At 31.9% G+C, this 14,406-nt stretch overlaps 1 protein-coding gene across 1 annotated transcript; it reads left to right on the forward strand.

Annotated features, from left to right (window-relative positions):
• The first annotated feature begins 8,423 nt into the window (after positions 1 to 8,423).
• Positions 8,424 to 13,532, forward strand: LOC132723349 (uncharacterized). The gene is made up of 2 exons (XM_060708045.1): positions 8,424 to 8,549; positions 8,748 to 13,532. Exon 2 carries the CDS (start codon positions 8,764 to 8,766, stop codon positions 11,848 to 11,850), a length of 3,087 nt encoding a protein of 1,028 aa, XP_060564028.1. The 5' UTR covers positions 8,424 to 8,549; positions 8,748 to 8,763; the 3' UTR covers positions 11,851 to 13,532.
• Positions 13,533 to 14,406: the final 874 nt, after the last annotated feature.

Genomic DNA, 14,406 nt, shown 5'->3' on the forward strand with positions numbered 1-14,406 from the left:
TATTGTCAGAGTAAGTATTTCTCATATTTATGTAAATTAACTATATATAGAAATAAAATTGACCCACTTTCAGATTGGAAATAGTGTTCACGAAATTGATAGTGGTCGACTTCACGTACCTACGTGCAGAATGCACACCTACATGGAGAAGTGACAAGTCTTTTTTTAGAGGTGATAGACCGAAAATAGTAACTGTCATAACCTTTTTAGTCATGAAATTCACAGTGTTTTTGTAAAAGGTGAAATATCTTACTGTTAAAGAACCAAGACATTTGGATCATTTGGAATCAAACCAAACCTGCTATATTCATATTTACATGTATAAATTATATTTATTTAATTGCCCATGAGGTGTCTTTTTGCAATGATTTATTAATCAATAAATGGAAAATTGATCGATTAAACAAATAATAGGAATGACCTAGCAGGTTCTTAATTTGATCTATTAACTGTTACTTCATACCAGGAAGTAATACACCGAAATCGATATTTCGCATTTATAAACATGTTTCTGGTTTAAACATTAGTCATACATGTATATTAATCTGTTTCAAGTCTTTTTTTGACTAACAAAACTTAACATCACACTACAGAACAGGACCTACAATTTAAATAGAAATCACAATAACTTATATTATCATTCATCTCCACTGCTGTTTTAATTGTTCTTTTACACTTAAAATTGCAAATTTTTGCAATTTACAATATCGTCTTCTTTGTTATATTCAAAATAAAAATGCTACTGGGGGTCTGAAAACTACGTGAGGATCATTATAATTCTTTTACAGAGGTCATAATAATTAGGAGTCACGAATGCTTCTATTTAAAAGAATAACACTCAAATACCAAACATTGTGAACCTTCACATCAACTTCAAAAAAAAATTAAATATACTATTTGATAATTTATCTGATTTAATTTTATTCACACAAAATAAATGAAGTTAAGTATTTCCAATTTAGCTGATCAAACAAACGGTTCCAAAATATTACATAACAATTTGACAAAGAGTTGGCACTAACACTAAGAGTTGGCACTAACACTTTATAGAATAAATATTGAAGAAACGCAGATCAAGATTTATTATATCTCGTACACCATAGAGCAACGATGTGTTTGGACATTATAAATTCGTTGGACATCTTCTTTTGGTTCTTATTTAGGTTCACTGACGATTGTTGTTGTCTTTTTATTTCGGCTTTCGCTGTTTGGATAATAAGGTTTATGTTATGTTTGGTAATAACTTTGGTTGAGATATTTGTCATGTTAGGACCACATTTGACGAAGAATGGCGAGGAATTTAGAGAGGAATTCACACCATTAACTTACACTCTTTATTGTCTCTGGGTTGTCATGTATATGGTATCATGTTACTTCCTTGGAGTGACTATTGTTATTCTTAAAAGAGATTTAGAGAATTTCCAACGTTTTAACAATGTCAGGATTTTCCATATTTCTGAATTTTTAATGATCTGTTTAGAGTTGTTGACTCTTGCGTTTTCAATTTCTTATTCACTGGAAGAAGGTGAATCTGTACAGGATTATTCATCAGATTCGAGCAGATTTAGAAGTCTTGTCTTCATAGCAAGTATTGTGATATTTCTTATTGATGTATATTATTTTAGAAAGAATTGGAAACGTTTGATTCTTGAAGAACTGTTAGGAATGACATATTATGATTTCATAAAAACAATTAAAGAAAAAGAAAGAACATAATAATGGATAGCGTGTGTGTATGTATTGTTGGCAAACAACTGGAATCAAATCAGACTTTTTTCTCTTCAGTCATTGAAATTAAAAGTGATAATATATTAAATATAAATATTAATAGTTTGATTTTAGTGCAGATTTTCTAACAATAAGAAGTATTTAAAAACACGCAAAGCATTATGAAAAAAATTATTTAGGCGTATGTAATCAAACGCTCGAAAACTAAGATTTTTAATTAATCAGGTTAGCTGATAATAAACTGTTTGTGGTTACTAAATCTATTGTTATTAAAATAGAAGGCCAGAGTATGGATCTATCGAGTGGCGATATATTCTGTGGATATATGTGTAGAACAACTTTAATTTGTTTTTGATATTTATTATTATCACCTTCGGATTTCCTTCATCGATATTGATATTCTTTATAAGGGACATTTTATCAATTGAAATAATTGCAGAAGTGTTTAAACCAGTTACATCGGTATAACATATTTTTGCAAAGCAGAACAGAACATAATTCAAAAGAGTTCAACTTTATCTTGTACAGGATAGCGATTGTCGCGATTATTGTTTTAACGTTTAGAATTTTTAAAAACCTCAATTACTCTATAATCTAAAATAATCAGATTTATAATAAAACATTTTCAAAATGCTAATGGATCAAGCGTGCACTAGAAAGCAGTTATACAGTATTAGTGCTGTGCTTAGGCTAGCTAGTTCCTTCAGATGCAAACAAATAATTAATGATAACGCCATTGACTAAGAGATTTGGAAAATAATATCAGATTTAGGATCAAACATTAATGAACTTTGAAGATGAGTGATAAAAACATTGGTACATTTCCAAAGTTGTCACGAATTATAGATTATGTAACACAAATAAAGACAAAAATGAAATAAAGAATCATTCTAGATGAAATATAATTAACTGTTTTCATGTTGAGAATATTTTCGTCCTCTTTGTCATTTATCTTTATTTATATTTATATATGTTTTTTTTATGTTTTTAATTTTATCCAATTTCAGTCTCATTTGAGGAAACTGTATAAATTTATGTTGTTTTTACTCCAATGTTACCGTAGTATAGTTAAACGATAGTTACAACGGACGGTGCGTCATTTTTTTAAACGTCATTTTTTTCTGAAGACAAAACGTCGAAAGCTAAAGAAAAGCGTTTGATCTGATTAAATATATAATTAATGAGAGGATAGTTGTTTTCTTTGTTGTATTTTGAAAAATGTCATGTTGCTGAAAATGTTTAGAATAAATGACCTGAGAAGTATTAATTATTTCATCAAAAATAATCAAAAACATTTTATTGTTCAAAAAACACGTAGTGTCTTGGTCTGTCTGACATACGATGAACTACTTGTTTTAAACACAGTTTTGTTTCTATGAATAAACACTAGAAATGTTAGTTTTGTTTGAGTTAATTTTATAGTGAAACTGTATTATTGTCACATTAAGTATTCCTCATATTTATGTAAAACAGGTCTTTTCAAATAGATTTTGACCCTCTGTAAAATCAACTACATATCGAAATAAAATTGACCTACTTTCAGATTGAAAATGGTCGTCGTTATGTACGTCCTTGCAGAATGAACCCATGCTTCGAAAGTCTATTTCATAGGTGATAGACAGAAGATAATATAGTAACAGAAGATAATAAAGTAACTGTCTTGACCTTTTTGTACTAGTCATGAAATTCACCGTGCATGTGTTTTGTAGAAGGAGAAATACTCGAATATTATAGAACAAAGACATTTGGATCATATCAAATCAAACCAAACCTGCAATATTAATTTGTACATGTATAAATTATATTTGTTTTATTGCTCATGAGGTGTCCTTTAGCAATAATGTATTTGCAAAAAGAAAAATAAATAAATAAAAACAATAAAAAAAATCCGATAAGTAATCAGTAAGAGAAACACTCTCGAATCCGTTCCTGGAACCAACCAGTCCTAAGCAATGAATGTAAAGTTTCTTGCTCAAGGAAACAATGGCTTGCCCCGGACGGGGTTTGAACCCACGCGGTCAGCAATCCTGAAATTACTAGTCCGACGCGTTAACCACTCGGTAATAACGTATTTCCATTCAGCTGACATAAAACATATTACAGAACAATTTCACAAAGAGAAAACAAAAACAAAAAAACAACAAAAACACAAAATGTCACAATTTAGAAAATCAAGTGAGTGAAATAACACTCTCAAATTAGACTCGAAAGGAACAGAGATCGGCAACTACCACTATAGAAGTTTTGTTTGAAATTATAGAATCAAATTGTGCAGCAATTTTGCAAATACTTGAAATACAATCTTATAAGAGAAAAAGGCATGTATTGTATAATGTGTAAACTGTCCATGAAAGTTCCGAGACTTATTTCCATGGGATACATTGATAAAAATCTGGAAGAAGGGTGATACCAACAAAATCACATGAAAATTACAGACTCGGTTTGATTGTGTTTGTACATGAGGCATATTGAAAGAGTGCAACATCCATCACTAATTGATGGATGAGCACCAAACTTTGGCTGTAGCATTCTTGTGTAGTTTTTTTTTATCAAGTTTGCTCATATTAATTTGATTAGCCTTTTTTAGGGGCTGCTAAAGCTAAAAATAGAAATACCTTTAAACGTCTATTTCTACAGAACTAATAGATGGATGATCGCCAAACTTTGTCTGTAGCATTCTTAGGTAGTCTTTTATTAAGTTTACTTATATTAATTTGATTAGCCCCTTTTAGGGGTCTCTAGGGCTAAAATAGAAAAACCTTTAGACATCTTCGTCTACAAAACTAATTGATGGATGATCACCAAACTTTGTCTGTAGCATTCATAGGTAGTCTTTTATCAAGTTTACTTATATTAATTTGATTAGCCCCTTTTAGGGGTCTCTAGGGCTAAAATAGAAAAACCTTTAGACATCTTCGTCTACAAAACTAATTGATGGATGATCACCAAACTTTGTCTGTAACATTCATAGGTAGTCTTATATCAAGTTTGCTAATATTATTTTGATTGGCCCCTTTTAGGGGCCGCTAAAGCTAAAAATAGAAATACCTTTAAACGTCTATTCCTACAGAACTAATTGATGGATGATCACCAAACTTTGCCTGTAGCATTCTTGGGTAGTCTTTTATTAAGTTTGCTCATATTAATTTGTTTGGCCCCTTTTAGGGGTCGCTAAAGCTTAAAATAGAAATACCTTTTAACGTCTATTTCTACAGAACTAATTGATGGATGATCACCAAACTTAGTCTGTAGCATTCTTAGGTAGTCTTTTATCATGTTTGCTCATGTTAATTTGATTGGCCCCTTTTAGGGGTCTCTAGAGCTAAAAATAGAAAAACCTTTAAACATTTTCTTCTACAGAACTAATTGATGGATGATCACCAAACTTTGTCTGTAGCATTCTTGAGTAGTCTATAAATTTTGCTCATATTAATTTGATAAACCCTCTTTAGGGGCCGCTAAAGCTAAAAATAGAAAAACCTTTAAACTTCTATTTCTACAAAACTAATTGATGGATCGTCACCAGACTTTGTCTGTAGCATTCTTATGTAGTCGTTTATCAAGTTTACTCATATTAATTTGATTAGCCCCTTTTAGGGGCCACTAAAGCCAAAAACCTTTGAAACTGAAATAATTGATAGATTATCACCAAACTTTGTAGCATTCTTAGGTAGTCTTTTATCAAGTTTGCTCATATTAATTTGATTGGCTCGTTTAAGCTAAAGCTTAAATGCCCCAGGTCATGGCATTTCTTCAAATTATTGTTTAAACATATTCTATGCTCAAATTTAATAATAGACAATGGATAATTTCCAACACCGAAAAGCAGTTGTTTCTGGTGAGCGACTCAGGGCCATTATGGCACTCTTGTTATTTATAATTTTCATGATAACTAAAAGTCCTAACTTTAATAGATAGTAATTAAGGAAGGTAAGGAACGGAATGTTTAAATAGGATAAAGAAATCTTTGATAGCCATTTTGATTTGTTGTCTTAATGGACGAGTAATGCATTCCGATCTCTTATTGCACTGGCAGTTGTGTTATTAATGATAATTATACTGTGACTTTTATTACTTAATAATAATATTGTAATTAATGTACACGTATACATTCACGGTAATGGCATATTTCCATGTGACTATTGTAAAAATTGGTCAAAATTGACATATTTGAGTTACACACCTAAACAACAAAGTTTTTATGCAATAAAATCTGTAGTTTTTTACGTAGAACAGAACAACATTTTACTCATTTCTGCAAAATGAACAAAATGATTGCCTGTATCAAATACTGTTGTTTTCTTTCCAAGTATCCGGAATAATGGTAGTTTGAAGCTGACTCATACGTAAGGTTACTTTCCTTTCCTTTGAGGTGTTTTCTTCGTATAAATTATTATGAACACAAAAACGTAATGTTATTACAATGTATAACTTTCTTTTAACCAGTACATTTTATCAGTCAAATGCAATATAGATTATCTTTTTTTACAATCACATTGAATAAATTTCCATCAAAGCCTTTCTATCATAGTATGTTTTCAAAAGTGGAAAAGGGTAAGAACTCACATTTTACGTGGATATTTGATTTGTTGAATTTGAGTGAACATTATTTTTCATAAAATGAAACAATAAAATTGTGTTGCGTCAAGATATGGCTCCATATTCCTAATACATTGTTTTGTACATGTACTTAGTTTTAAGGCCAATTTTGCCTCCGAAATGCTTCTTTTTATTTATTTTTTTGTTTGTTTATCTTTGTTTATATTTTTTTTCCTGTTATAATGTCCAAAGAGAATTCATTGGTCAATTATTTGGACCATATTTTGCTTTTTGGTAATAAGTAATAGTGATTCAATATATTTAAAGGAAGTCAAAATACTACTTTGTTTACATTTTGCTACTTTTATAACCAATGATTCAGCAAACAAAAATATCACTACTTTCTGTAGGTGATAAACATCTAACACGCTCTAACTGACCAATGTTTACTTACGGATCCGCACCAGTTTTCGACAAGAACATTTATTATCTTTTTTCTGTGTTTACAGGCAGGGGTAAATAAAAATCTAACGGATATAATCTTTCAGATTTTGTTGTTGAATTAGGCCATCATTTCGGGTTTTGTTTGCCTTTAGAAACATTTCGTCTTATGTTATGGTTTGATTTAAACCTTCCTATCATTGTTCTTTTATTCCAAACATTGCAATTCTATCCTATACAATAAATCAGACCGATTTATCTGAATAACAATTATTGCCGGGTTATTTAGGGCAGCCAGATTTGTCAACACGAGAAAATAATAGAAGTAATTGATAAGGAAATTATAGTTATATATGTACTATATTTTTGACCTGAATTTGAACAATAGTTAGTTTCCCTCGCTCGTCTTACAAAACATTTACGCTTGTTTTGAGTAGTCACTTTTTATCATTTTTATACTTTTCATTAATATAAACCCAGACATTTTCCACAGACAGAATTTGAACATCCCATAAAATTTGTTTAACATGACACGGTAGTTTTGCAAAAAGGGAAGAAAAATATTGATGTAAATTAAATCTTGGGGAAAATCTACATTAAAAATCACAAGTGGAGTTCGCCTGTAGAGGGTCCCTGAACAACCCGAAATTAACTCCAGAAAATGTTGAAGGTTGCTTTTATATCTCTGTTATATCCTTTCCAGTTCAATACACATTTTGTATCTGTAAAATGTGGATTGGTCTACAATGAGAACATTGCTATTGATAAAAACAATATAAATGTAGTATTTGAATATTCTTACATAATATTTCATGAATAAAAAGTGTTGATCTACTTCTAAGTGATAGAGTACGAGCATTCATATGCAGAGAAATAACATTTTGTTCCAGAACACTTTATAATGTGCTACATGTGTATATGTAATATCGGATCATGTACAAGAACATGCATATTTAATTCGTTCTTAGTTTTCTAACATAATTATTGAGGGTATTGCATACTTTCAATTGTGGACCAATTCGATTTTAAACGTTCTTTTTCTTTCGACAGTTAAGACGTTTATTCGTAAAACACGCTTTTTATTTACGTACAGAAACAAGTTTACTGTAAAACAGGTTCATTCTCACGTGCACGTTATTTGTGCGTAGAAGTAAACCACGTTTACTGTTTATTTGTGCATAGAAAGGAAAAAACACGTTGTTCATTTATTCGTGCTATAGAAAAGGAAGATTACAATGCAGTTTCAAAATTCTTATGATGGGTCTCATTTTAAAACATATACATGGGGAGTCACCGCCACTCAGTAGGGCAATCGGAACATCCTCTGCTATTATCTATAATGATATACTTCTTTATCCGAAGACTGACGGGAAGGGCCGAAAAGTTGCGATTGCTCAATAGGGGTATTATCAATATGCACGTACCCGACTGGAATAAAAGTGATTTTGCAGTTAACAAACGTAGAAGTAAAAATCTAGAAAAAAGAGCGAAGAAATCAGGGGTATTTATTGAATAAATGTATGCACCTAGTTTGTTTAACATTTATTTCGTGTAATTTATACTCTACCTGAAATGACCAAGTTTCTTTCATTTTGAAGATAAAATCTTTTGTATACATACACATATAATATTTTGTATTGTGAGGAGGCACAAAATTGTTGTTTATTTTTTAAACTTGAAATATATTCACGTTTTGTACATACTGATTTGTGTGGTAATTTTATTGTTAATATTTCACCAGGCTTTCGATATGTTTCGCGCTTTTATTAACTTCCGTTTGATATAAAATTCATGAATTTATGATGGGATTGGCACATTCATCCGGATTTCTTTTCAAACAGGTAGTTTAAAAACATTTAAAACATTTTATACTTTCTAAAAGATTGTTTTGTTTACGTTACAATTAATCTCAGCATATATTGATAATATTTTCTGTACGCATAATTGTAATATGATTTTTGATAGTAAAACAATGCCGCTTATGAACTACTGTATTTAGTGTTATAATTATATACAATGGATTGAATTTTTATTTACAGATAACTACTTTAAATAATGGAACGAGTTAAAGAGTATGTTACTCTTATGTATTCCTTTCTGTTGGCAATACATGTATATGCTGCTACAGTCAGTCATATTCATACACATACAGAGACGGGAGTGCGAAAAGCAAGTTCAACACTTGCTGGTTACGATAGAGAGCCAGAATCTATCAACGCTGAAGTGACATCTACTTCAACAGTCAGCACTTTTTTATTGGAAAAGAAAGATACCAATTCTAGAAAGGATCCAGCCTCCTTAAGACTGATCCATGATTCAAAAATGCGAGCTCTGGTTGACAAAACAGACAACAGTTATTTGTCAAAGGGAGCACAATCCTCTGAAAACCGCAATTTAATGAACAAACACATATATGAAAGACATAGCACTTACGGCGGTAGGGAAAACATTTTGTCGACAGGCAAGCGCAAAAATTTACAGCTTACTAATAGAGATGGAAAACAGAACTTTCAGAACTCTCTAAAAATGAGTATTCTATCAGAAAAGATGGATCTCAAACAATCGCCTATAATGAAACAAGTCAAAACTCGAATACATAATCAATCAGATAATAGCAACAAACCTTTGACAATAATGTATAACAAGACGCCTGCAAAATATAAAGGACCAATATCTAACATGGGAGGAACTCATATATTATTCCAGAAAGAGACCAACATTTCAAAAGAGCGTAACAAAAGTGGCGGTAACCAGTTACCAACACCAGTATGCAGCATTACAGTTTATAATAGAAGCAAAGCCATATTTCGCTCGAACTTGATTGCCGCAGAACCAGATTTTATCCAGTTTTCTTTGAAAATCTGCGATAAGTCATCTATCAAGCCGAGTGTTACTTCAAATACATTTCAAAGATTACGATGGTTCTGGACTTACAATACCTCATCAGGTCCATTTCCTTTCCTGTCGTGGAACCTTGATTATGGTATACTCTCTTTCCACTTGCTTGAAGCAAAAACAATAAATATTCCATATGTATGCGTTGCCATAACGCCACCAGATAAGCATAGTAAATGTGAATTCACTTTCGGACAGCGTGAAACATCTGAAGCTGTAACGAAGGCTCTAATACCTCTTATAGATATACGAGGGGGTGATATTATAAAATTTCCAGAAAGCTACTTTTGTTACCTTACAACACGACGTGAAAAATATTGCAATACTATGCACTATTGGGCAGCAATTTACCTCTCTTATCCGATGAAATTTATTCATTATACATGCTGTTTAGTGGAATTCAACTACACAAATAATAGTTATAGCAGAAAGTGTATTGATGGAGATAAAGATATAGCAGGCGTGCATTCATGGATATTCACCACAAAATTGCCATACTTCTTGGGGGTATTGTTTCTCTTGTATTTTCCGATTATGCTATACAAAATGACGGCCTGGTTATCCAAAGACGAGATTATCCACGAAGACATAACGTTACTTGAAATGACGGATGATTTTGAATGTCAAGAGACATTAAATGAGAACTGGTTATATGCTGACGGATGTTCTCCTCTTACGTTAGGCGACCTGCTAAGCTTCAAAACAATTGGATTAGACCGTCATCCTATTCTAGTTTCAAGGTTGCGAAGGCTTCTATTTGTTTTTATGTTTCCCATTTTTATCTACATTCAAATTGCCATGTATACCGAGGGAATGGGACAATGGAGCACAGAAAAAATCTTCGTAAGGGATTTGGTAAAAGTTGGAACACCTATGGGATTTTTGTCTCTTTTCGGCGATGCAGAAGATAGACGCAACGTGTTTGTGCCTATTCTAGGTGGGCCTTTGGGTGTTGTAGCGCTGTATTACGCTTTGAGTCTTATATTTATTGCCCTGCCAAGAAGCGTGAAGCAGGTTGTTGAAACAGGATTACCCACTTCAAACCTTTTGATAAAATCACCACTATTCTTCGGTACTTCAGAAATTATTGAAATGTCGAGGATAAATGTCCAACTGGATCAGATGAAGCCTGGTTATATAAAGGCTTCTACACTTATGAAGTGTAGATTTTACATGTTATTTACATGTGGGTTTTGGAAAGAGTTATGGAACTTGCAAATTGAAAGAATCCGTTTTCTATATAAAACTGAATCCCGGTGCTGCTTGGCAATACTCTCAATTGTAATTGTTCCATTGTATGTTGCTTTATGTTTTGTAGAGATTGTGTTATGCATAATGTATCATGGACTTCCGTTTTGTACGTTTGTATCATGCATGATTAATGGCGGTCTTAAATCCCTTCGCTATTTAAGGAGTCAGAGCCTACTTTTGAATGCCATTTTCAAATATTACATTACCTGTTACATTGGAGTTGCCATAGTCTTTGTCTCATTTATGGTTTACATCTATGTGATATTTTTGACTTTTATCATCAGTTTGGGTTTCATTTTTAACGTCATAACTCATTGCTTTGTCGCCATAATCATCTATCCGTCAGTATCCTTTGGTTATTTATTTTTCTTCATCGTCCTTTTCTATTACTTTATCAATTTGATCAGGAATTTTGGAGATGGATATATGGAATTACTAGCGACGACAGTAGATGTTTCAAGACATCTATCACTTGATGAATCCCGGATATCTGTAAGAGATGGACATTTAGAAATATCAAATACACACTTTGAAAATATTGTTGATATTCGGATCAATGGAGTAGAATTACAAATTCCATCAAATATTCTTCACAAAATAGGAAAAACGAAAGTTGTGAAAATAAAGGAAAGAGACTGTGCATTTGGTGTTCCAAAAAAGCTATTCGAATATATTGTCACGAAACATCGTCCAGTCCACCAGCAAGTCATTATTCTTTGCTTCAAAGCTGCTATAATGATCACTTTTGTCATCTTGACTTTCAGCATATCTGCAGATTATGTCTCAGGGCCCACATCAGAGATTTCAGAAGTAATGCACGTAATCTTTATTGTTGCTGTTGGAGCTTTTCCTCAACTTGTACAAGCAATTTTGTCACGTTCAAACACATCGCTTGTGAACGAGGTAGAGGAAAGGAAAATCGAAAAATCTATAAAGGACTTTTGGAATCACGAAGCAACGCATATTATAAATCAGTATGGTTACGGAGCAATTTGAGGATCTAGTTTTTGTTAAACATGAAGAAAAAATTATTCTTAATGCTGGCAATTTTATCATTTGGTACTGAATAGTCCCACAGTCCTGCTAAGGCTTTCTGTCCTTATAGCAAATGACGCAAAATTACAAACACGGATATTGTTGTTTTTCATAATAATCAAGACTGCATAACATCTGACCCCCTCTCAAACTTCCATTTTGTTTACTTCCGTTTATCATTTTAAGTGACACACGGAAGATTCCATTAGAACCAGCGTAAATTCACTTTTAGATATTTTAATTGTTTAAAGGAAGCCGGGATTATCAGCCACGAGATAGCTTGTATAAACAACTGCTGTTCACGGAGTGACTCAGTCAAAGCAAATTTGCAACATTTTAAGATTTGGCGTGTTGTGTCACCATTTTGGTTTCTATTGTAAAGAAATGTGTCAGGAGAAGACATGGGTAAAGAATTAAGTTTTCGGATTCATCATTTGCTGATGTCCTCATAACTATATTTCAAGTGTATCTTTAAAGAAGCTGATTTTAAAGTTTATTTATAAGTTGCAGGAAGTTAAGCTTACTGTTAAAGCGAGATTAAATTAAGACATTTTAAAGTCAAGAGGTTGAATGAAGAGAAGCATTCGTTTGAAAAAAGGACAAACTGAAACAGGAAGAGAATAAAATAAATGTCCGCAATAATATTGTAATTTTATAATTTTAAATATTCATATACACAATGAAAAACAAACATGTAAAATTGTCGGCACGTGATCAAATTTAAGGCTTGATAGATCAGCTTGAACATGATTGGATATGTAATATGTATATTTTTAATTTGTCCATTTGTATAAATCATGCATTGTCTTAATTAGGGAAATATTTTCTTGATTCCTTATCACTGTAAGTCATTCTTGCTATTTATTATAAGTATACACATGTTTATTGATTCATATCTTGAACGTCACGTTTTAACAATTAATATACATGAAGGGAATTAATGTTTGTGACATCTAGATTTTGAACTTCATCGTTAACTGAAATGATTTGCCTTGCTTGATACATCCTTATAAACAGTATTAATTAGACCAATTTTGACATGTTTATCCTGCCATCGTCTAAAGTACTGAAATGAGTCAAATAATTAATATAGTCGCTTCCGTTCGTTCCTTTCACGATTCTAATTGAATGTTATAAAGCAATAATCTGGCAGATTGGTGATTCCTCGGAAGTGTTAATTCTAACAAAATCTGTACATGAGAGATAACGAAAAGTAGCAATATTCCTCACAAAAACTCACACGAAACGGTTTCTTTCTAGTCCCGGTTTTGATGCTGGTAAATTGTTCGTGCTAAATTGTACAGGAAATTATAATAAAATTAAAAGAAAAGTGAAATATAAATATTATCAAATAGAAAAGGTTAATCTTGCAAATATGAATAAAACACCATTCTCTGCGTAAGATCTAGATGATTTTAGATCTTTTAATCACCATGATGCTTATGTCAGTTTTAATGATTTTAAGACTTATTTTGAAACGTATTCAATGCCAAAGAATATGAAAACCATGTTATCACAAGGAATGCTTTATTTGAATGTACACAGAATCTTGATACATATATTATGAATATCTGTTGAACTTGAATATTGTTATTGTACATTTATATGTTCGTTTGTCTGTGTTAACTATTTATATCATATTATATTGTCTTTGTGTAAATATATATCGAAATATTCAAATGTAAATATATATATAGCCAGTAAATACCGCAAATTACAAAAGTCAATTGTTTTTGCTGAATGCCAATAAACGTTGAACTCTGTTAAATTCTAAATCTGAGTTTTTACAATTTGACCCTTAATTTAAACTTTAGTAAGATAGACCATTGCTTCTCTGAACAACAAGGACTGTCACACTAGAAATGAAATCGTTGAACCTTCACCTTTGTATTCTCTGCATCCATACGATCTAAACAAATTAAACATAATCTTTTACATACCATGCCACTCTTTTCGAGTCTTCATGCGACTTACAAGTACTGTGTGGCAGCTGTAAAAAGTTGCACCGTACTTCACTTCAGTGTTGTCATATTTTTCTGGTCCTTCGGGATCATTGATGCCAACACGATTAAGTGTTGAGAATTAAGTACCGCTCAAGCCGGTGCTAGGGGCGTGAGGGATGTTGCACGTATTCATTATTCCTCATGCACAGACTCAATCAAACCGAGTCTACAGTTCTCTTGTAATTTTGTTGTGATTAATGCTTCAGAGGGCTCACTTTGTTTCCAGATTTTTACAGATTTAGATGTCAAAATATTCAAGTGTAGATACATAAACTCAGTAATATCCTCCAATCACAACCATTGAAATCGCACTGATTTGAAAATTTTGCCAATTTGAACTTTTAAAACAGACTACAAATTTGTCGAATGAACAGATCTACAAATATTTCTGCATTAAAATGTTCTCAATTTTCATGTCTAACTGATGCATCCTTTTTAAGCCTGTGATAAGGGACGTAGACCGTAACTTGCATTTACCAGTACTGTCAATGAACTGGCTCAATTATTTAAGTTT

This window comes from Ruditapes philippinarum, unplaced genomic scaffold (assembly GCF_026571515.1).
Source record: "Ruditapes philippinarum isolate M1 unplaced genomic scaffold, ASM2657151v2 ctg7873_1_1_1_1, whole genome shotgun sequence".
NCBI classification, from domain to species: Eukaryota; Metazoa; Mollusca; class Bivalvia; order Venerida; family Veneridae; genus Ruditapes; species Ruditapes philippinarum.